Genomic DNA, 24,318 nt, shown 5'->3' with positions numbered 1-24,318 from the left:
GACCTCATGTGCCGCCTGGGACAATCCTGCACAAGGAAGCGGCCTCAAGTCAACCAGTTGTCCCATCCCGATCTACTGATAACCGGAGGCGCATTACCTTTTAACATGTTTAACACGGAACTCATTCATTTATTCAAAAATAGTTATGAAGAGTCTACTCTGTGCCTATTTACTTATTCAAAAATAGTTATAGGAATAGAGCACCGAATACTCAAGAGTCTTGCTCTGAAGGAATCCGAGCTAAGACTGGAAGGATAAATAAAGGATCGCGGAGGCAAGGGTAGTTGAGGTCACTCTAGGCAAAGAGGCTGGTAGAGTACATGCCAGGGTCAGTGTTGCAAGATTCGAGGGGTGCTGTCCCTTGTGCCACGTGAGTCTGCGAGGCCAGAGCATGAGAGGGTGGAGGCTGGTGACACACAGGGCACAGTAGCGCATCCTATTTCAGAGTTAGATTTTAAAGGGGCGGGGACTGCTACCTAATACAACAGAAAACAGGCTGGGAGCAGTGGCTCACGCCTGCAATCCTAGCACTTTGGGAGGCCAAGGCAGGTAGATTACTTGAGGTCAGGAGTTCAAGCCCTGCCTGGCCAACATGGTGAAACCCTGTCTCTACTAAAAATACAAAAACTAGCCAGGCATGGTGGCACGTGCCTGTAATGCCAGCTACTTGGGAGGCTGAGGCAGGACAATCACTTGAACCTGGGAGGTGGAAGATGCAGTGAGCTGAGACCGCACCATTGCACTCCAGCTTGGATGACGGTGAGATTCTATCTCAATGAGAAAAAAAGTTTATTTAATAAGTACTTATGATATTTCCTAGAATGTGCCAGACACTGTTCTGCAAACAAAAATGCAAAGAGATCAGGTTAGATAATAGCAGGACACACACAGGCTCTGAAGAACTGACACCAAAGGAGGCTTTTCGATTTCTAGTGCCAGAGGGCATTATATTTAAGTGTTCAAGTAAAGGCCATATTTCTCAGTCTCCATTGAAGACATATGTGACCATATGAAAAGTAAGTGTTGATTGGAATAGCTGGTTATATTCTTTAAGAAGCAAGCAGAACGAATAAACAAAGCAAGCCCTTGCTGCCCTTTTGGGGTTTTCTGTTTGTTTTTGAGACTGGGTGTCACTTGTTGCTCAGGCTGGAGTACAACGGTGCTATCTCAGCTCACTGCAACTTCCACCTCTGCCGGGCTCAACTGATCCTCCCACCTCAGCCTCCTGAGTAGCTGGAACGATAGGCATGCACCATGACACCCGGCTAATTTTTGTATTTTTTTGTAGAATACTTTTTTTTTGCAGAAGAGTGGCAGGCGTGTCAATGAGGTGAGGAAGCGTACTGCCTAAAATGTAAGGAAGGGGGGCTGCTGCAGGAATGAAAGGTGGCCTGGTACGGCTGCACACGGAGGCAAGAGGGCAGTGTCAGGAATCAGCTGGAAGAAGTCGCCAGGGGGCAGTTCATGCAGGGTCTCAGCTGTCATGCTAGGAAGTGTGGGTACACTTAAATGATAAAGTGCTTCAAGTATCATTTCTTTAATCCCAGGGCTGTGGGAGGTCAAGGCAGGAGGATCGCTTGAAGCCAGGAGTTCGAGACCAGCCTGGGCAACTAGGGAGACCCTGTCTCTATAAAATATCAAAAAATTAGCTATGTGTGGTGGTGCATGCCTGAAGTCCCAGCTAGGCAGGAGGCTGCGTAGGTTGAGCCCAGGAGTCGGAGGCTTCTGTGAGCTATGATTACACCACTGCACTCCACCAGGGCAACAGAGTGAGACCTTGTCTCTGAAAGATGGAAAAGAGTTTCAGGTGGAGGAGCAGCCCAAGTTGTAGACAATACTCTGAAGAGCCTAAAGGCACCATGTGGATGGAAGGCTGTAGGCTGCAGGCTCAGGTCTCTGCCCTGCCCCAGCCCTGCTCCCCTCTATGGTGCAGGCACTGCTGTCCGGGTCACTTTCTCTGATAATCTGCTGCTTATAAGGATAACGAACTTCCTGCATCAGCGTCCCAGGTCTACTTTTAACTTGGAGATGTAAAACACAATGGTTCAGAATCTTTATTTTGCCGTATAGATGGCCACATGATTTCTTCTGAAAACAAAATCATAGGCTGAATTAACACATTTCCTTAGATTCTGCCCTTCATGAATTTATTTATCTATTTATTTATTTATTTATTTATTTAATGATTTGGTCATGACCAGTGTAAGAAAAGTAAAAAAAACACAATATATCACACTTTTCATTTACCGGGCAGTTGCTGAACCATACGGAGCCTTTGTGAGAAACAGAAAGAGGTGGCTTTTTCTCAGGATAGCTGCTGCCCCCACGTGGGCCGTGGTGAGCAGGCTGCAGGCTGGATGCCAGCCCCACTGGCCCCTCACCGGGCCCCATGGGCAGGTACAACTCGGGCGGCTGTGGGCAGGGGCCCAACTCCCTCAGAAACCCAACAGGCATGAAGGTTTCCTGTGTGATCTTTAATGCATGGTTGTGTGTCCTTAAATTGAGGTAGAAAAGCTGGCTTCACGTGGAACCTAAGAAGTCAACAATGTCAACATCAGTTTACAGACGGGCCAGCACTACCTTAAGCACCTTTCTAAAGCTGTACCTGTGGCTAGAGCAGAATAAGGAACAAGCAGAACAAATGTGATTTTCCAGTTTGGGGTTTCAACATGTCACTGGCTTTCGCATGCAAGTTTTCCTTTTCGGTCTCCTCTAGATTTGAAAAAAGAAGTTGTATCTCACAAATCAACATCAGAAATCCCAAATTTCTACTCCAGTATATCACAGAAGCTTCTTCAAGTTCAATGAGGCATCTTTTAGTTTGGCTCACTAAATGTCTCTCAAATCTCAATATGGCAGTATACTTTGCAGTAAATCTTCAGTCCTAACTACAGCGGCCAATATATTCATGCATGTAAATCACCTATCTGAGGACCTATCAGCAGTGCACCTGTTATGGATACAGTATTGTGCTAGGTTCTCAAAGGATCCAAAATGAATTCTGGTCACACTTGCCCTCTAGGATCGACAGTTTACATTAGGAGAGATTACCAGAGTCCTGCAAATAAACACCTCTATTTCCATGTGGCAGCTGTGAAGGTTCGGGGGAGGATTTGCAGGGTGACTTGGAGCACAACAAAGCCACACACGAAAATAAGTAAATATTAGGGATCACATGGTAAGTGCCAGAAAAGAGTAATGTTATTACCTAGTGCCCAAGTGATCGAAAGAAAAGATAACTCCTAAATTTGGGAGGAGGGAGCATGGGATGATAACAACACGAATACAGCGTTTTTGAGTTTGAAGAAGTGTTCTACCTTACAGGATTTCCCATGTGCATCAGGAAAACGTGGTGATGGTGGTGAGGGCCAACGTTATTATTCTATTAGAGATGACGAGGAAAACCCCTCAAGAGTGTTATCCAAGGTGTTATAACTGGAGCCTGAGATTCGAGGCCAGGTTTTCTGGCTGTAAATCTGCCTTCTCTCTACTACGCTATGTAAACTGAGAAGGCTTACAGGCCAAGGTGATGTTTGAACTGGGCTTTAAAAACCGGTAAGAGAGACGGGATTTTACTAGAAGGAGTTTAGAGATGGGGTAAGGCCTGGTGGGAGGCGAGGATGGAGAAGAAGCCATGGGCAAAGGGCGGGCATGAGGTTGGCAGGGTGCTTTAGGAGGGAATGATCGGACTAGTTTGACACAGCACATGTTTTCCGTGAGGGTGAGGAGGAGAGAAGGCTGAAAGGTGGTCTAGAAACAGACAGTGAACCGAAAGAGGGAAGAGCAGGGCCTCACCCCTCCAAGGCAGCGTGGTGCAGCGCAAACATTACAGCCAGGCCATGTTCAAATTCCAGATCCAGGCTTATGTCTCCTAGCTATGACCTTATGCAAATTAACCATTCGAAAGGCTCATTTTTCTCATAAAAAGGTCAAAGTGACAACACCTTCTCAGAGCTTGTCTCAGCGTTAGATGAGACAAAGTTAGTGAGTGCCCAGCATACACGGGAGATGTAAACAAATCCTAGCTCCTTTCTTCCTGGCAGGAGGGGCTTTTCCAGGCCGAAGCTCCTGCCGATCCCATTCCTTCTCCCTGCGGTGCCCGCTCTGCGCCTGGAAGTCCTGCTTTGCTAGGAAGCCGGCTGGCTCAAGAGAAGGCAGTTACATGAAAGCTGGAGACAGGGAGATGCAGACGCACCCAGCTCAGACCCTGCGTAGGAATCACCTGGTGAAGAGCTTTGCCTTGATTCTAGAACCCGTGACAAGGCAGCTGAAGGCTCTGAGCCGGAGAGAGGGTGAGGAGCTATGTATTAAGATCAGCCGGTGTGGGCAGATTGGAGGAAGGAGTTGCCACAGCTCTGACAGGGTGAAGAGCTCGGAAGTGGATGTCAGGAGACCTGACTGGAAAGTGTGGTCAGCTACTAATGACCATGTAGCCTTGGGCAAATCACTTTCATCCCCGATCTCAGGTTCCCATTTGTAAAACATGAGGCGGACCCAACACCAACCTCACAGTGCAGCTGCAATAGAAACGAAAAGAGAAATGCGAGTAGCTAGACAGCCTAACTACAAATGCCTCCCAAACTTTAGGCAACAAGTAATACATGACAATGACAAAGTACTGCATCCACAGCTACTGAAACACATTTTTTATGTGCACATAAATTTAAAGAAGCCGTTGGTATTTAAACTTCCTCAAGAGGCTCTCCAAACTTTGACTTTGCTTGCAATTGTTTTTGAAGCCCGTTTTTTGGTCCTAGAGTTTCACTGGGCATATCAGGTGCTATATGAAACTTTGGGAACTGTCTAGACTAGGGGTTTTAAAATAGTGACTGGGGGCACCCTAACATTCTCCAGAGGCCCACAGAGGAATGTGGAACACATGTAAGGCGTTCTGGGTCTTCTCGACCTTTCTTCAAGCAGCTCTGCTATCCTTTGATCCGCTGGACAGGCCGGGAGTTCCGCTTGGGAGCGCGCTTGAATAAAGCATGCCATGCGGTGAAGGGCTTGCTTTGGAGACGGGCAGACCCTAGCTTGCATCCTGGCTCTGCCACTGAGAAAGGCTGTGAACGCCTCAAATTCTTCATCCATAAAGAGGGAATGACAGTACCTTTCTTGGGACAATGAATGGGATAACATTTACAAAGTCCTTTACCTAGTGCCTGGAACACAGCATGCTCTGGGTAAATGACACCTTCTATTACTGGCCACATTGCTAACCCCAAGAGACTCTCCTGGTCGTCTGTCCCATTCACTTCGCCACCAAAAAAGGAGAGAACTGACATCAAAGAGGCCAGGGACACAAGGACACAGTGGGGCCAGGGAGCTGAAGGTGGAGCTTTCCGGAGGGAGGAACAGAGGAAAGCACTTGCTTCGAAATACTGGGATTTCGGGGTTCTACTCTTCCCCTCTTTCCCCCCTCGCCTCTTCATTTACTCTGAAGTAACAACTCCTGCCCAAGGAATGGTTACACACCAGACCCTTCTTCCTCTTGGGAGCACGGACTTAGCTCCCAGTCCTTCTGAAACCAACCAAGAACCAGGGTGGGACCCAGGCCACCTGATTCCAGGTGAAGACCTCCTCCATCTTACAAACCAACCTGCCCAATTCGCCAGGGAGGAGAACAATGTTGTGGCTAGGAGCTAACTCGCTAACTTGTAAACGCGCACAGGAGTTTTTCGAGTGTGTCCTCTTTGGGGAGATTCTGGGGACTCTAGTGGGGGCAGCTGTAGTCGAGAAAGCCACTGAAAAGAGATTCAGAGTTGGCTGGGCACAGTGGCTCATACCTGTAATCCCAGCACTTTGGGAGGCTGAGGCGGACAGATCACGAGGTCAGGTGTTCAAGACCATCCTGGCCAACATGGTGAAAGCCCATCTCTATTTAAAAATACAAAAATCAGCTGGATGTGGTGGTGTATGCCTGTAATCCCAGCTACTCAGGAGGCTGAGGCAGAAGAATCGTTTGAAACTGAGAGGCAGAGGTTTCAGTGAGGTGACATCCAAAAAAAAAAAAAAAAAAAAAAAAAGGGAGAGAGAGAGATTCGGAGTTGCAGAGATCTCGACCATGCTCAGCTGGCGTGGCTGCCATCCTGTGTGCTTCACCTACAGAAAGCTGAACAACTGAACTGAACATGAAAAAGAATAACGAGAACAGGGCTTGGCATGGATGCAGATGGAGTGCAGTGAATTTTTGTTGAATGCATAAATGAATGAGACTGAACACCTAAAAAAGAAACGTGTTTCAAATGTACATACTATGATAAAGCTAACCCAACATCCAATGTGTGAAAACGGACTTCACTTAATATTTGCATTACTGCTATGAATAATAAATTAATGGTCTCATTAAAACACTTCTAAAAGTCTCCTGCTAGCAGCTAAGGTGTCCTCCACGCGCCTAGGCTTTGTCTGGCTCCGCATGGCAGAGGGGAAAGATCTTTGAGAGGAGGCCTGGGTTCCTCTGGCCTCTGCTATTCATGAGCAGGTCAGATAACCAAGCTTCGGCTCCCGTTATTATAGGAATCATCATCTGCCCTAAATACTCCACAGGTATATGGTAAGAACACAGATGTAAAGCACTTTCGAAACCATAAAGCGCAGCACTCATGGTTGATTTATAATGTGGTACTGGTGCCTCCCTCGCTCTTCCCACCTGGAATCTTCTCCAGGGAGGACAAATACAGGCCAACTCTTTCCTGTAGCTCAACAGCTTTGCTTTGCAGAGCCCTGCCCTCTACCCCTTCCAGCTCTGCATTTACTGTTGCCCAGCCATTCACATTGGTCACTTATTTACTGTTCACAGAGAGGCGGTTAAGTGGAGTGTTCAACGCGCAGGCAGAGGTGCACCGGAACCCCGCCCGTGGCACTTCCTACTTGGGAGACCCTGGGCAGGTCACCTTGACATCTCTAGGCTTATCTACAACATGGGGATGATGAGAATTCGTACAGACATGCTATGAAGAGCAAATCAGGTCTTTTGGGTAAAGAACTCAACATCCTGCCTTGCACACAGTAAGTACGCAAACAACTGGAGCCCTTTCGATTGCTGAATACTGCTCCCTGTTGCCTGAATTTGTCCAGTTTCCTCCCCAGCTGGATTTGAATCCCTGAGATCAAGGTCCCTGTCCTATCCATTTCTGCGACTATCTCTGACCCCACTCCCATCCCGGAAAAGAGCTCAGTTCAGAGTATTTTCTTATAAAGACACTAGCTGAATTGATTTAAAGCAACGATTTTCCTTCAAATGGTGCTTAAATCTTCATCGCAGTCCCATCACAACCAGCTTGAGAAAGTCAAGGTCCACAGGGTAAAGTAACCTCTTCTGACCCTATTATCCCATTAAAAATACATGAGTAGGCTGGTCGTGGTGGATCACACCTGCAATCCCAGCACTTTGGGAGGCTGAGGCAGGCGAATCACAAGGTCAAGAGATCGAGACCATCCTGGCTAACACAATGAAACCTCATCTCTACTAAAAATACAAAAAAACAGCCAGGCGTGGTGGCGTGCGCCTGTAGTCCCAGCTACTTGGGAGGCTAAGACAGGAGAATTGCTTGAACCCGGGAGACAAGAGGTTGCAGTGAGCTTAGATCACGCCACTGCACTCCAGTCTGGGTGACAGAGTGAGACTCCATCTAAAAAAAAAAAAAAAAAAAAAAGTGAGTCATTCCTGAAGCACACGGCCAAGCCATTTACACTACTGAGCTACGCTACCATGTGAGATGTGCTACCTTAGTTAACAGCCTAAAAATGTTCCAGAGAGGTAGACTTGATGTAGAAACCTCTGTCACATTCTGGAAGACTCTTTTTCACCTAGGACATGAACTTTGATCTTACAGATGCAGACAGTATTAAAGAGAACACATATGTTTGAATGCAGAAAATCCTATAGAACATCCCTGGGACAGTGCGTCAGTACTTTGTTATAAAAGAGAGAGTTCTGTATTTTGGTACCAAATCCCCTTGGATGTCAAAAGCTTCCCATAAAATTCTACACCTTTCTGGACAGGCTTCAGCAATTTATAAAATAAACATGACTGAAATGCTTAAATCTATGTTTTGAGAAGGATAACTATAAAACTATAAACCGTAACACTGTCAACAAAAAATTCCTACTTTCAGGGGCTATCAGTAACTATTCCCAATTGCTCCAGAAATCATGCTTCTGTGACAATTTCTGTTATTTTTTTAACCCACCTGGAGATCACAAAATAAAAATATTATTTGGGAACCAACTAGGTCATGCCTTCAGAATGAGCAAAAGATTGGGAATAACACCCAGCACACTCCCAGGCTGTTCAATCTTTTGTCTCTTGATGTTGAAGGCCTTCTGGAGCAACCACTTTGAAAGTGTATCTATCCCAAGCCTGGTCTTTCACTGGAATTCTTGTATCTTGCTCAACTCGGACTAGGAAGAAGGAAAGCCACTATGTCTACCACCTTCGGGAGCTGCCAGCTCACTGAGTCCTGGGCACTAGCGTCTTGTTGCTCTTCAGTTTTCCCTCTCTTATCCTCATAATTCACTTCCTCCACAGCATAAAGCATTCACTTTACCATCTTCCTAACACACAGCAGGAAGCACGGGAAAGCCTGCATTGCTAGAGAAGAACTAAATCAAGGATACAGTGATCCATTTGCATCACGAACGTACATTTTCAACTAAAGGGCAAATTCTTTATTTCAAATGGCTATACAGAGTGGTCCTTTGATGATACGGAATTCCAAGTGACCAGCTGAGCATGGTGGCTCATGCCTGTAATCCCAGCACTTTGGGAGGCTGAGATGGGTGGATCACCTGAAGTGAGGAGTTGGAGACCAGCCTGGTCAACATGACGAAACTCCGTCTCTACTAAAAGTATAAAAATTTAACCAGGCATGGTGGCGGGCACCTGTAATCCCAGCTACTCGGGAGGCTGAGGCAGGAGAACCGCTTGAACCCAGGAGGCAGAGGTGGCAGTGAGGTGAGATCGTGCTATTGCACTCCAGCCCGGGCAACAAGAGCGAAACTCTGTCTCAAAAAAAAAGAAAAACAAGAATTCTAACTGACCAACTTCAGGGGACTAGAAAGACTGAAATCCATGAATGTTCTCTTTTTGGGCCACAGCATTTCACTTGATTATTAACCTTTTGGTTCCTAGCTCTCCTAACAGTAAACAGGTACTGGGAGCAGCGCGGGCCCCAGTAATATTCTTTCCCTCGGCAGAAGAATCCATATGCCCTCCATGATCGCTCATGTAAGAAATGCTGACATTTCCCTCCTATTTTTCCTCTCAACCTATATGTTAACATTTGACTTCTTCCCCGCGCGTCCCGACCCACTCTTTCCACCCCTCAAAGCAAAACCAGAGAGATTCCGGCAAGACCTTCATCTGAAGGAAGACCCACACTGGGTCTGAGCGGCAGTCCTGCTACCTGGAGTTCCCCTTGATGGGGTAATTGTGGCCTTGCCTGTAATCGCTCTCACTCTGACACCTCTCATGTTCCGCTTCCTTGCTGTGCAATGCTGGGCCCTCACCCTGCTACCTGGGACTGCAGAGGTCCGAGACGGACAAGGTTGAAGCCAAACGCCACCATCTACTCTCCACTCTGACCTTATGGGTACTTCACTCTTAGAGGCAAAATCCTCAATGGTTTCGTTTTTGGCTGATGGTGTGCAAATGAAAAAATTACACATCCCAAGTCCTTCCTGCACAGCATTTGCACCAACACTGCACATGGAAAAGATGGCAATGTCTGTGGCTACCTACCCCGCCGTTGGGCGGCTACACTTGCAGGCAAGTCTTGGAGATGCTGCTTCAGCTCTGCTCACCCCTGAGGTGCGCTGGGAACAAGGAGGGTAGGAGGAAAGCATGCAGTGTCAAAGGAGCCCAAAGCCAGGAAAGTGAGGAGCTGTCCCGGCGATAACTAGCACTATCAAGAGCTGGTTAGGCAGACAATCACACTTTTGTTTTCCTTATGCTTTCTGACTGTAGATTTAATTTAATTTTGTCATGGCAGGATTAGCAACTGGGCCACAGAGGTGAAGGGACATTGTAATAAGACAGCACATTAATCCTCTATCCCACCCAAGGCAGAAGCAAAACCAAACAAATAGCAGCTTCCTGGAAATTGAATTTCTGTTATCCAGATGTCAAAGATGTAATACCCCAATTACACAAACTATTGCCAGTGAAGCATGCCAGCGAATATGCAATGTAAATGGGGTGAGCGCAGAGCCACAGAACTGCACAGTCAGCATCTGGCTCTGTGAGTGAGTGATAATTAGCACTGTGTGTAGACACTAATAAACATTTATGTCTGAAATTACAACTTTTAGCAATGTTAATAAGGGATAGATTGGCAATCTGTAAAATAAAAGGTCTTGAAAAGAATGTCATACATTAAGCAACGGCAGACATTTCCCGTTCCTCAACAATTTCCTTTTTTCCCCTAATTGCAAACGGCCACGATGTTTTGCTAAGAAATTAATTGACACGGGAACCTACCTAAAAAAATGGGTTGTGTCTCTTTGGCCTCCCCATTCACATCGTTGCTGAATTCTGGGATCTTATATACCTCATGGTGATAATCTGGCACGAGAAAACAACCAAAAATTAGCCTCCTAATGACCTCGAGACAGGAATAAGCAGTCAAGTCTAGACTCTCAGTCTATGTAGTATGTATAATCTATAATTTTTAAATAAACTTTTTGAGAAGTCAATTATTACAGAATTTGTAGTCAGTAATAGTTCCTAAAACTCTGCTCACTCTGGAGTACGCAAACTTGAAAACTTATTTTGACCAGAGAAAACGGTTTTGTTTGATCACATCATTTTCACGGTACATTTTGCCCACAGCTGCCAATTTTTAGGCTTCCTTTCTTTGAGGTGACAAATATGCTTATAGGGAAAAGAAGTATCTTGCTCAATCGTAGAGGAGGGGGGGTTTCCAAATTTCTTTTCACAACCCATTTTCACCAGTATGTAAACAGCATGCTTTAAGTTAGCTGGCAGTCCAGTTTTCTCAGTTTACCCAGCAAATCTCAGCCTTTAAGCAGCTTAAAGGCAAGCACACATGAAAAATACTGGCTTGTTATTTCAAATGGATAGCATAATTTGGATAAGAAAGCAAGATTTTCATCTTTCACACAAGTGACTCTCACATTCAAGCTACTGCACTTTATTTAATATGCAATACCTTATTTTCTAAAACCGCACCTGGGGAGAGAGAAGAATCAGACCCATCATAATTTACAAAAAAGAAAAAGAAAATAAATAAATAAAGAGAAAAGAAAAACTTGCTATGTCAGTCAAAGTTTGAAATACAATATTTTACGAGCTCCCCTATGGAGGCTACTGCACTTTGATTTCTATTTTTGAAAAGCAGGGTTACCTAGGCATAAAAATAAGAGGTTCCTCCTTAATACCAACTCCCCTTCCTTTGGCCTTAGACCTCACAGGACAAGGTCAACAAAACTACTCTCATTTTTAAGATAAAGCAGTTAAGTTCTCTGAGGTCATCAAGAAGCAGCAGCCTATCTTCCTGAATGAATCAGACAGCACCAACAGGGCAGTCACCCAGAGAGAGACTTTTAAAAGTCCAAGTAACTGAGTAATCAACACGGATGTGGAAAAAAAAAAATTTACTCAGAAAGTGGGAAGAGCCAAGTATTTTGAATGCGTGAAACTATTTCAGGCCTCTTTCTTTAAACAGTATCCGAACTAAATTAGGGGAGACAGATAAGAATAGATCTTCAAAATGCCTATAATCAAACCATTTTCGGACGAACCAAATCCACATCTTAGCTAGCTTAACTCAGTCTGAAAAATTGGATTACTTGCAATTGTCCAGAAATTTTCACTAATTTTCATCAGTTTACACGTGACTTCTGCAGGTTGTTGAAGAGTTTCTACTCTGATGCCATGCTAGAGAAAACGACAGAGGAAAAGTGGACAGGTTCTATGGTTTGGCTTTGACCTCAACTTGATTCAAAGACGACATTCAAACAGAGCGAGTCTAAACTCAATATAAGGACTCGTGATATTACAATGAAAAAAGTCATCTGCCCCTAATTAAAGATGACAATGCATTTTGAGATATATTTTCACGATGGCTCTTACCTTGAGTTAACATTTTTTAAAAAAGTGAAATCAGGAAGATGAAGCCACTTAACAAGTAACTGAACAGAAGACTGTATTCCACTTTCCCCTCCCTGACCAAATAAAAACCCAAGTGTGTGGTGTACACCTGTTAATTCATCAGGAACTAGCTGGACGTCTTTTCTTTTCTTTTTCTTTCTTTCTTTTTTTTTTTTTTAAAAGATACTTATCTGACTGATGTAGTCTAAAACACCTTTCCAACCCAAATCAGCTAGCTAGAGATGTTGGATGTCAACAATTACGCCTTGGGCTTGGACACGGCAGGAGCTTCTTTCTCCTTCTTAAAAAGAACAACGGTCATCCTTTTTCCTCCTTCTCTTGGCGAGGGGAAGGGGTCAGACCCCAGAAAACAAAAACAGCAAATCTCAGGTCCGAGGGTCCACGCTCGGCCTGATGGCCAGGCAGGTCCGCGGCCGCCCCGGCCCAGCCCGGGAGGCGCCCCGAGGAGGGCTCGGGCCCCCCGGTGTCATTGTTTGCTAATTTCCTGAGCTGCCCTCCGACTTGTTTACGTTAAATAACACCCCGGCTACCCCCGCACAACTTTCCCCGCCGCCCGGCGTGTGCGGCCGCGGCCCTGCCCGCCAACCCGGCGGAGGCACCGGGCGAGCGGGGAGGACCGGGGGGTTCCGGGAGGGCGCGCCCCCCCGCGTGGACCCCCGCGGGCGGCCCAGGGCGCGGCGCCCGCTGCCTGCCCCCGCCGCCCGGGCGGCCGCTTACCTCGGCTCACCAGTTTGAAGCTCTGGGATTTCCTGCTTCTTTTCCTCTCGGAGAACTCCATGGTGCGGGGAAGGCGGCGGCGGCGGCGGCCGAGGAGGCGGCGGCGGCGGCGGCGCGGGCTCGTGTCACCGCCGCGGAGCCGCCGGGACCAAGGTCCGCGCCTGGAGTCGGCGGGGGGAGGCCGCGGGACGGGAGGAACCACCGCGAGCCCGCTCGGGGCTGCTGGCGCGGGGCCCGGCGGCGCGGGCTCCCAGGTGAAGTTGCCCCCGCGCGGCGCCGCCTCCAGTGCCCTAGGCGCCCCCGCGGCCCCCGCTCATGCCGGCCCGCGGGTTCCAGACGCCGCCCGCCGCAGCCCAACTTTCCGTTGGGAGCGGGCCGGGCGGGGGCGCGGCGGCGGCGGCGGCGGCGGGGGGAGCGGCTCGGGGCGGCCGGCCCGCCTGGGCTCAGCCTGCGGACGCGGTGGCGGCGGCGGCCCCGGGGACGCGGCGGGCGGGCGGGCTGCGGGGAGGGCGGCGGCGGGTGCGGAGCGGGCCGGGGCGCTGACCGCCCCCGCGGGAGGAGGGGCGCCGGCGGAGGGGGCGGCGCCGCCGGGACCCCGGGGCCACCTGCTGGCGGAGCCCGGCCGCCGCCATCCCCGGGGGCCGCCGTCGCCGCCGCCGGCCTGGCCGCGCGGCGCCCCGAGGAGGCGCGGAGGCCGCGGCGCAGCGCCCCGGCCCGGGCCCGACCGGCCTGCCTGCCCCCGGGGACGCCGCCGCCCGGGCCTCCGCTCGCAGACCCCGCCGGCCGGCCTCCCTCCGCCGCCGCTGGGCCGAGCTCCTCCGAGCACCTCGCCGCGGGGGCGCGGACCGCCCGGCAGCCACCTCCCCGCCCTCGCATCCCGGGCGCCCCGGGGCCCGACGCGCTGATTTTAGGCAAGTTTTAGGGGGAAAAAACTTACCCATCTGCGCTCTCTATGCAAGGGAGGAGGTTTGAGAATATTGTGGAGAAGAGTACAGTGGAGAGAGCGCCCATATCCTAACCCAGGCTGGGCGGACTGTGGCAAGAGCCGAGTCACATTCAAGGAGAGCACTTGGAATGGGGGGCTTGGAGAGGGTGGAAGGGCGGAGGGGGCTTGGTGGCCCTGGGGACTCTCAGGAGGCCGTGGCCAAAGCTGGTGCAGGGCCCTCTGCCTCTCCAGGTCGTAAGTCGAAATCATGGACCCAAACACAAAGCTGTTACTCGTTTTGTGTAATATGCCTCTCGGGGAGCAGCGAGTGCACCCCGGGCACCATTTCTTCCTCACATCTTTCGCGTGGGCCCGGAAAAGAATTTGACACCACCTGGGAATGGCAGAACAGGAATGTGATGGGACATGCGTGAAAGTATCCGCCAAACCCAACCAGGAAGAGGGTAAAGAGTCTGGGCGGGGGGTGGGGGGCAACTCTCCAGCACGGGACAAAGGCGGGGGGCCCCAAAAGAGAGAGGAAAAAGGGGAGATTGGCAAATGTGATAAGTGTCACCGTGGGTCCCACCCCAATGAGGCGGCCGCTGAGGAGCCGCTTTTATTTCAGGGCCACAGAGCAAGGCGACTGCCGAGGAAGGGGGATGTTGAGGCAGCTTGCAGAAACATCAGGGCCACAGAGCAAGGCGACTGCCGAGGAAGGGGGATGTTGAGGCAGCTTGCAGAAACACACATGGAGAAAACAGAACCAAAGAGCAGGTAACCAGCAAACCAGGCAGTGGAGGCAGGGATGGGCACCCATCCCGAGGCCTTGGGTCGTGCCCAAAGTGGCACACCAGGCAGGCTGGTTATACCTGGCATGGAGGGGAGAGGGAGAGCTGTTCGTTCCGTTCAATAAAGCAAATCCTCCAACAAACGTTCATAACCTTTTTGGTCACTGTTTCCTTTGAGATTATGTTAAAGCTCAAGAGCCCTTTTTCCCAGAAAATATGTATGGAACACATTACATTTGATGTAGATTCCTTGTAGTTCTTAGACATGCCTTTCTGCTCTCAGAAAGTTAGTGGTAACAGTAAGGCAACTACCCTATTTGGGTTTCTTCCTTCCCCACCATCCCTTTCTTTAAAACCAGACATCAAAACCTAAAGGTGTTTTTGATTGTGTGTGTGTGTGTGTGTGTGTGTGTGACAGAGTCTCATTCTGTCGCCCAGGCTGGAGTGCAGTGGCGCGATCTCAGCTCACCGCAACCTCCCCTCCCAGGTTCCAGCAATTCTCCTGCCGCAGCCTCCCGAGTAGCTGGAATTACAGGCACATACCACCGTCCCCAGCTAACGTTTTGTATTTTTAGCAGAGATGGGGTTTCACCATGTTGGCCAGGCTGGTCTCAAACTCCTGACCTCAAGTGATCCGCCCACCTCAGCCTCCCAAAGTGCTGGGATTACACGAGTGAGCCACTATGCAAACCTGTTTGGGATGTTTTTAAAGCAACAAAGCATACTATTTTGTTCCCCAGGCTGGGATCCATTCTTTCTTCATGTAATGCCTTTAAAAATGTTATTCTCAAAGCGGTGAGGCTAAGTTCTACACTAATTGAGGAACTTCCAGGATCGTTCATGCCTTGGAGCATATAATGAGATTTTATTATGCTTCAATTATGATGAACTCAGTGAAGGTGTCATCCCATGAAGTAAATCCCTGGAGAAGGTATTAACAACTTAGCATTTCCAGTTCAAGTGGGAATGCAAATTCCATTTACCGAAGGGAAAATTTTTGTTATAGTTAAGAATAAAATATTTGAGTAATAATATTTTTAAATAGTAATCATTTCTCCTTAACTCTTTTTAACCTGGCTTTCCAAAGATGGTCTGTAAGTGAGTTGGCCTGCAGAGGACACAAGCAAGGCCTGTCCTTTTAGTTAGAAGAGAAAATAAATGTCTGTTTACTCTCCACTGTGTATAAATCACTATGCTCTTATCTAACAAAAATGTATATATATCACATTTAGTATCAAGATTAATTATAATGTTTAACTAAAATGAGATTGCTTGGGGCCAGGTGTGGGGGCTCACACCTGTAATCCCAATACTTTGGGATGCAGAAGGATTGCTGAAGGTCAGGAATTCAAGACCACCCTGGATAACATCCTGAGACCCGGTCTCTACCAAAAAACAAACATAGAAAATAAAACAAAGTGAGATTGCTTTAAGTGGCAGGTATTCATATAGCAGCCACTCTTTATCCTTGGGGAATATGCTCCAAGACCTTCAGTGGGTGTCTGAGCCTGAGGTTAGTACCGAACCCCATGTATACGATGTTTTTTTTTTGTGTTTTCTGATAACTAAACCAACTACCAAGTGACTAACGAGCAGATAGTTCAGACAACGTGGACCCACTGGGCTAAAGAATGATTCCCATCTGGGCCAGAAGGAGAGGGTTGGCTAAAGATTTCATCATGCCACTCAAAATGGGCCGCAATTTAAAACATATGAATTGTTTATTTCCGGAATTTTCCATTTAATATTATAGGTAACGTCAGGTAACTGAAATCATGGATAAAGGGGACTACTGTATTAGCCTGCTCAGGCTACCTTAACAAATACCACATACTGGGTGACTTATACAATAGAAATTTATTTTCTTACCATTCTGAAGGCTGGAAGTTGGAGATCTGTGGCTGGCAGGGTCAGTGTCTGGCAAGGGCTCTTTTCTTAGCTTGCATATGGCTACCCCTTACATGGGATAGGGAGACCACGATCTTTCTCTCCCTCTTTTTATAAGGCCACCAATCTTATCAAATCAACCCTTCACCTTTATGACCTCTTTTAACCTGAATTACCTTCTTTAAAGGCTCAGTCTTCCAGATACAGTCACATTAGGGGTTAGGGCTTCAACATAAGAATTTGTAGGGGACACAAATCAGTCGGCAGCCATCTTGTTTTCATTCAAATATAGTGTCTGTATTGCGGGGGGGTGGGGAGGGAGGGTCCTGGAAAGGCTTCTAGGGGATCCACTAAGGTCATTTCTTTGCCTCATTCCTCAAAGCCTTCTAAAGTTCCAGAACCACAGGTTTATGTGTTACTGAAGATCAAAGATAATTGGTCAAATATTCAACGACATCACGCAAACCAAACATTTTATTATATGACCATGCTTAGACCCACTTGATTATAAAGATTGCATGTTGGTTTCAATCCTTGGCAAAGCCAGATAATTTGGCCAGAAAGCATTAAGTAACCTTAACCATAATACTTAAAAACTCTTCCTGAAAACTGTCCTGAGAGGAATAGTATTGTGAAAAGTTTCATCTTTATTTAGAGCTCTGCTGTTGAATAAAAATACAATGCAAGTTATATAGGTGATTTAAAATGTTCTATTAGCCACACTAAAAAAAAGTAAAAATAAACAGATGAAATTCATTTTAATAATTTATCTTGTTTAACTAAATACATTAAAATATTCTCATTTCGACATGTAATCAATATGAGAATATTATTGAGATAGTTTATGTGCTTTTTGTTGTACAAAGTTTTGAAACTGGTATGCTTCTTACCCTTAGATTACAAATCAATTCAAACTAGCCAGATTTCAGATTCTCCATAGCCATATCTTGTTAGTGGTGACTACATTGGGCAGCTCAGATTTAGAAGGAATGTCTGATTTGAACCATGCTATGTACATAGATGTAGTCTGTTTACAACTTGATTATCGTTTAACTGTTTTATTAATAACTCTCAAAAAGAAGATGAGCAGAATGGGATTATTGGCCTTCAGGCTTTTTATAATCTTTGATGGGATTTTCTGGAATTGAATATGCTGTCATTAAATAGATTCTGGGAATCCTTCAGGAAGATTTAATAGCATAAATATCTACTTTGCAATGTTAGGACAATCACCCATCATGGAAAGAATAGACAGCCCTCCTTTTACACCTGTTTCCTGAGTGTGGCTGGCCTAATGCAGGGCTACACTCATTTACTTCATTGGTTTTGGTGATTGCAATTTAAGAGAAAGGAGGCAGTATTTATGAGATTACATAAGTGAAGATGAGAGTTGGAATTTTCCATGAATAATATTACCCTATATATTTATACGGGGCTTCTTTTTTAGCTCAAGCATATGTATACATTATCTAATACTCTTAATAGTGCTATGAGATTGGTATATATTAATATTCCAATTTTGCAATTGAGAAAAATCCATTCTTGAGATCATTTTTTAGTGAAGCCAGTATGGTCTGCTGTTTCCTGACTCTTCAATATGACGCATTAACTTTAATTTTTCTTACTTGTTTCTTTAAAATACTTTTTTCTGTTCTTTTTAAGATCTACCTGATATACAACAAAGAACACAATCCTTAAGTGGATACCTCAGTTAATTTGTTTTGCTTATATGTACATCCATGTATCCTCCACCCTGATGAAGATTCAGAATTTTTTTTTTTTTGAGATGGAGTCTTGCTCCATTGCCCAGGCTGGAGTGCATGGCACAATCTTGGCTCACTGCAACCCCTGCCTCCCGGATTCAAGCACTTGTCCTGTCTCAGCCTCCTGGGTAGCTGGGATTACAGGTGCCTGTCACCATACCTGGCTAATTTTTGTATTTTTAGTAGAGACAGAGTTTCACCTTGTTGGTCAGACTGGTCTCGGATTCCTGACCTCAAGTGATCCACCCACCTCGGCCTCCCAAAGTGCTGGGATTACCGATGTGACCCACCATGCCCAGTCGGTTTAGAACTTTTCCAGCACGCCTCAGCTCCCCTGTGGCCCCTTTCAGTAGATAGCCCCCCAAATAAACCACACTTCTAACCTCTATCACAATAGCTTGGGTTTGCCTGCTCTTGAACTTCATATAAATGGAATCATACAGTGTGTACTATTTTGTGCCTGACTTTTTTTTTTTTTGAGACAGTCTCACTTTGTCCTGAGGCTGGAGTGCAGTGGCGTGATCTCGGTTCACTGCAACCTTCAACTCCCTAGTTCAAGCAATTCTTCTGCCTCAGCCTCCCGAGTAGCTGGGATTACAGGCACGTGCCACCAAACCAGGCTAATTTTTGTATTTTTGGTAGAGATCGGATTTCACCATATTGGCCAGGATGGTCTCGATCTCTAACCTCAGGTGATCTGCCCGCCTCAGCCTCCCAAAGCTCTGGGATTACAGGCGTGAGCCACCACACCAGGCCTTGCGTGTAACTTATTTTGCTTAATGTTATGCCTGTGAGATTCACTCATGATGGTGGCTATAGACGTAGTTCATCACTTTTTATTGATGTACATTGTTTCATTATAAGAATGTACCACAGTTTTTTAATCTACTGTTGATTGATATTTTTGTACTTTTTTTTTTTGTTTATGGCTTTTGGTACACATAAGCACACTTTATCTCATGTATATCCATTAGTAGGGTTGCTGTATTATAGTATACACATAGTAGACTACTATTAAAATAGTTTTTCTAAGTAATTCTCCTTTTTGGGGGGGGCACTGAGTCTCACTCTGTCACCCAGGCTGGAGTGCAGTGGTGTGATCTCAACTCACTACAGCCTTCGCCTCCTGGGTTCAAGCAACTCTCCTGCCTCAGCCTTCCTAGTAGCTGGGATTACAGGTGCATGCCACCATGCCCACCTAATGTTTTGTATTTTTAAATAGAGGCAGGGTTTCATTATGTTGGTCAGGCTGGTCTGAAACTCCTGGCCTCAAGTGATTCACCTGCCTCAGCCTCTCAAAATTCTGGTATTACAGGCATGAGCCACCACTCCCAGCCATTTTTCTAAGTAATTCTATCCATTCACACCCCACCTACAGTGTATGAGAGTCCTAGTTATTCCACATCTTCACCAACACTTTGTATTATCAGTCCTGTTAATTTTAGCCATAGTCAGGGGGTGTAGTGGTATCTCATCTCACTGGGATTTTAATTTGAATTCCCCAATTGTCCAGTGACATTAGGCACACTTTCTTATGCATATTGGTCATTTGGACATCCTCTTTTATGATGAGCATGTTCAATCTTTTGCCCATTTAAAAATTTTTGAGTGTTGGTCTTTTAAAAATGATTAGGCTGGTGCAAAAGTAGTTGTAGCTTTGCCATTTGAAGTTCTTTTTATCTTCTAGTTATGTCTTTTGTAGGATATTTGTATTACAATTGTCTTCTCACAATCTGTAGCTTGCACTTTCATCTTAATGTTTGTAATGAAACTGAGTTTATAACTGTTTTTATGTCATGTTAAGAAATTTTCTTCTATTTGTATAAACTTTTCTCTTAAGCTTGAATTCGTCAGCCTGTCAGTTTCCTGAGGCTGCTGTAACAAATGACCACAACCTTGGTGGCTTAAAACAATAAAAAATTTGCTATTTCACCATCCTAGAGGGCAGACATCTGAAATCAGCAGCACTGGGTTGAAATCAAGGTGTCCTTCAGCCCAGTCCATCCAGAGGCTCCCAAGGAAAGTCGTGCCTTGCTGCCTCTTGTTCTTTCCTCTTCCAGCTTCTTCAGGCTCCTGGCATTCCTTGGTTTATGGACGCATCACTCCAATTTCTGCCTTGCTTTCTCTTGTCTTCACGTCATCATCTTCTGTGTGTGCAAGTCTCCTCCTCATCTCTTATAAAGACACTTACAATGACATTTAGGGCATACCCAGATAATCCAGGATAATCTCCTTTCACAAGATCCTTAATTAATCACAACTGCACCCCTCCCCCGCCTTTTTTTCCAAATAAGGCAACATTCACAGTTCCAAGGATTACGATGTAGAGATCTTTTCGGGATTTCTTTTTCTTCCTCCCAGTCAAATTGACTCTGGAACAACTAAACCCCGACACAAGACAGTGATATTATAAACAAAATTCTGGATGGGTTTAGGGAGACTTGCTCACCACTCACCATGCAAATTTCTATTATTTGTAAGCTTCAGTTTCTTTATCCATAGAAAGAATAGCATGTGCCTTATCAACTCTGCAAAGTTGTTTGCAGGTGAAATCCTGCATGTGAAAGGGATGTGAAAAATTAAAATGTAGGATCATTTGGTATTAGTCCATGTCATACCTGAGATGAAATTGAGCACCTTACCGTGATACTGCAGTTGTCATTATTGCAATGAATGAAACTCTTAGGTAAGGAAATACCTCCTGCAGCATTAGAAGTATTCAGACTGCAGGCAGTGTTAACGCCAGTTTTAGCCCAAATGTTTGTGACAGTGTAGCATAAGAGTTTGTGGCATATACTCTGGAGACTTCCTGGGTTTGAAACTCAGGCTTATCACTTCATGGTGGTACAATCCTGGCCAATTCTGTGTCTGATGCACTACATTACCCTGCCCGTACTATATCCAGGGAAAGTTTAATGTAAAGAATTGTTAACTCCTAGAAGATGGTTAGTTACTAAAAGAGGTGTCTGAGGGGTACAGAAGTAGCAGGTGCACAGAGGCAGCCGCTATCTTTTACTGAGGGATAGGGGATGCTAAAGGAAGGAGGGAGGAGGAGCGCCCCTCATCCCACCCCACCCCATCCCACCCCACCCCCAGGTGGGGATTCAGTTCATTTTTTAAGAACACGCAGCCTGCTGGAAGCAAACGACTTTCCAGAAGGTGAGGGCCAGAGCTGGTCTGCAGAAGCAGCTACCTGCAAGATCACTGTGGCCTGAGCATGCAGCTGGAGCTCCACCGAGCTGGCCCCTGAGTTCCCACAATGAACAGGAACAATGGAGGACCAGATCCTGCACAGGAAGGGGCTTTCCCAGGCTGTGGCCCTGTGGTGTCCCTCTGGTGCCCTCTGTTGACAAGACCTAATGTGCCACCAGTTCTAGGGTCACAAAGCAGGGTGGCTCTGGAGTGGAGAGCCGAGCCATTGAAGACTGACTGGCAGTTCTGTATTCTCTTATGCCTTATTTTCTTCACTTGGAAACTGGGATACTAATTGTACCTCTCACATATTGTGAAGAGTGAATGAATTGATGCCCGGAAGTGCTTAGCCCAGGGGCTAACGTGATCTATGTCAGCTCTTCCAGTTGACCCTTATTCATTCATGATACCAGGCCCATGTGATGAGCTAACATAAAAAGACAAGCGAGGCCAGGCGCGGTGGCTCACGCCAGTAATCCCAGCACTCTGGGAGGCCGAGGCGGGTGGATCACGAGGTCAAGAGATCGAGACCATCCTGGTCAACATGGTGAAACCCCATCTCTACTAAAAATACAAAAATTAGCTGGGCATGGTGGTGCACGCCTGTAGTCCCAGCTACTTGGGAGGCTGAGACAGGAGAATTGCCTGAACCCAGGAGGCGGAGGTTGCGGTGAGCCAAGATCGCGCCATTGCACTCCAGCCTGGGCAACAAGAGCGAAACTCCGTCTCAAAAAAAAAAAAAAAAAAAAAAAAAAAAAAGACAAGCGAGACACAGCCTATGCCCTCCTCATGGAGCTTCATCTCTAGTGCCTTTAAGAAGATTGTCAGATCTGGGTGGGCACAGTGGCTCATGCCTGTAATCCCAGCACTTTAGGAGGCCAAGGCAGGTGGATCACTTAAGGTCAGGAGTTCGAGACCAGCCTGGCCAACATGGTGAAACCCCTGTCTCTGCCAAAAATACAAAAATTGGCCTGGTGTGGTGGTGCATACCTATAGTCGCAGCTACTCAGGAGGCCAAGTCAGGAGAATCACTTGAATTTTAGAGGCAAAAGAGATTGCAATGAGCCAAGATCGTGCCACTGTACTGCAGCCTGGGTGACAGTGGGAGACTCAGTCTCAAAAAAAAAAAAAAAAAAAAAGATTGTCAGATTTGAGCTGCTTCCTGCTTTATTTATTAAGGATTAATATGATCTCAAAGCCTACCATTAGGAATTTTAAGAACTTCTTCCCATAGTATAATAAGTTTTTGTTTTCTTATCTAGTTCTTTTTAGCAGAGAAGTATGCATATCTTTGTTTGATTCTGTAAATAGAGAATCAGTGCCAAGTAATGAATTCATTCCTTCAACCAATATCTATTTACCTAGGATGAGCCAGGCAGTCTTCTAGGCCTGGGAGGGGGCCTTTCAGAAGTGAACAACACAAAACACAATATCTGTCCTCGTGGAGTTTAAATTCTACTTGGGAAGCCAGGGGAGATAGACAATAAATAAAGTAAAAATGTGGGATCAGTGATAAATACTATAAAGAAAAAACTGAGAACAGAGATAGACTTGATTCTTTCCCAACCTTCACTGTAAAGGCATGGGAACCAGAGTGACTCCATCTTGAATGGGAGCTTGTTAAAATGAGGCTAAGACCGCTGGGCTGCATTCCCTGTGATTCCTAAGTAGGTCGGCACAAGATACAGGCCATAAAGACCTTCCTGATAAAACAGGTTGCAGTAAAAAGCCGGTCCAAGATGCCCCGAAAGCGACCTCTGGTCCTCCTCACTGCTACACTCCCTCCAGTGCCACGACAGTTTACAGACGTCATGGGCAACGTCAAGAAGTTACCCTATGTGGTCTATAAAGGGAAGGCTTGAATAATCCACCCCTTTTTAGCATATAATTGAGAAATAACCATGAAAATAGGCAACCAGCAGCCCCTGGGGCTGCTCTGTCTATGGAGTAGCCATTCCTTTATTCCTTTACTTTCCTGGTAAACTTTCACTTTACTCAATGGACTCCCCTGAATTCTTCCTTGCGTGAGAAGCAAGAACCCTCTCTTGGTGTCTGGATGTGGACCTGTTTCTTGTAACATCACTACGGAAAAAGAATGTGTAGTGGTGGTGGTGGTGGTGGTGGGGTGTGTGTGTGTGTGTTTCAGTGGTAGCTCCGTGTCTATAATTCTCTATCAGTGTGGAAGTCAGAAATTCCAGAATCCCAGGAGACCCTCTGCTGGGAAGTTGTTCCTTTGCACAGAGAGATTTTGGTTACATTCGAGGGAGGTTTTCCTTTTTAAAAATCTTTCCTTTGTATGGCTGGGTGCGGTGGCTCACGCCTATAATCCCAGCACCTTAGGAGGCCGAGGTGGGTAGATCACGAGGTCAAGAAATCCAGACAATCTGGCCAACATGGTGAAACCTCATCTCTACCAAAAATACAAAAAATAGCTGGGCGTGGTGGCGCATGCCTGTAATCCCAGCTATTTGGGAGGCTGAGGCAGGAGAATCGCTTGAAATCGGGGGGCAGAGGTTGCAGTGAGCCAAGATCACGCCACTGCACTCCAGCCTGGTGACAGAGTGAGACAACGTCTCAGTCACCATCATCATCATCATCATCATCATCATCATCATCATCATCATCTTTCCTTCATTTTATAAATATGTTCAGTCCTTCAGTGTATTCAGATTCATTATCCAATACCTGGCAGATGATGAAGTCCTCTCCCAATGGACAGTCTTTTTTCTCTCTCAGCTGCCCAACTAAGGCGATTATATCTGATGCTCTGCTAAATCCAATCTTTTTCACCTGTGTGTGGACATCTCCTTCAATCTGAGCAGGGCCTCCATGTTACTTTCTCCTTTTAACATTGTTTTTCTTTTAAATATGAATATATTTATATCGGGAATGACCAATCTCCAACCTGCGAA

The 24,318-nt window shown here is 46.4% G+C and overlaps 1 protein-coding gene across 7 annotated transcripts in view; it reads right to left on the bottom strand.

Moving 5' to 3' along the window:
* The window catches only part of BEND7 (BEN domain containing 7), a 90,880-nt gene extending 77,531 nt beyond the window's left edge, over positions 1 to 13,349 (bottom strand). For 5 of the 7 annotated variants that reach the window (XM_010341177.3, XM_039478970.2, XM_010341178.3 and 2 more), the window contains exons 1-2: positions 12,852 to 13,349; positions 10,482 to 10,565 (exon numbers count right to left, since the gene is read on the bottom strand). In XM_010341177.3, coding sequence (XP_010339479.3) covers positions 10,482 to 10,565; positions 12,852 to 12,912 — 145 coding nt within the window. In that variant the 5' untranslated portion in view covers positions 12,913 to 13,349. The remainder of the gene's footprint in view (positions 1 to 10,481; positions 10,566 to 12,851) is intronic. The other 2 variants (XM_074405022.1, XM_074405021.1) reach the window with 2 other exon arrangements.
* Between the last annotated feature and the right edge of the window lie 10,969 nt (positions 13,350 to 24,318).

The sequence above is a fragment of the Saimiri boliviensis genome, chromosome 8, assembly GCF_048565385.1.
Source record: "Saimiri boliviensis isolate mSaiBol1 chromosome 8, mSaiBol1.pri, whole genome shotgun sequence".
NCBI classification, from domain to species: Eukaryota; Metazoa; Chordata; class Mammalia; order Primates; family Cebidae; genus Saimiri; species Saimiri boliviensis.
Note: the sequence above shows the minus strand (reverse complement) of the source record. Positions and strands in the feature narration are given on the sequence as shown.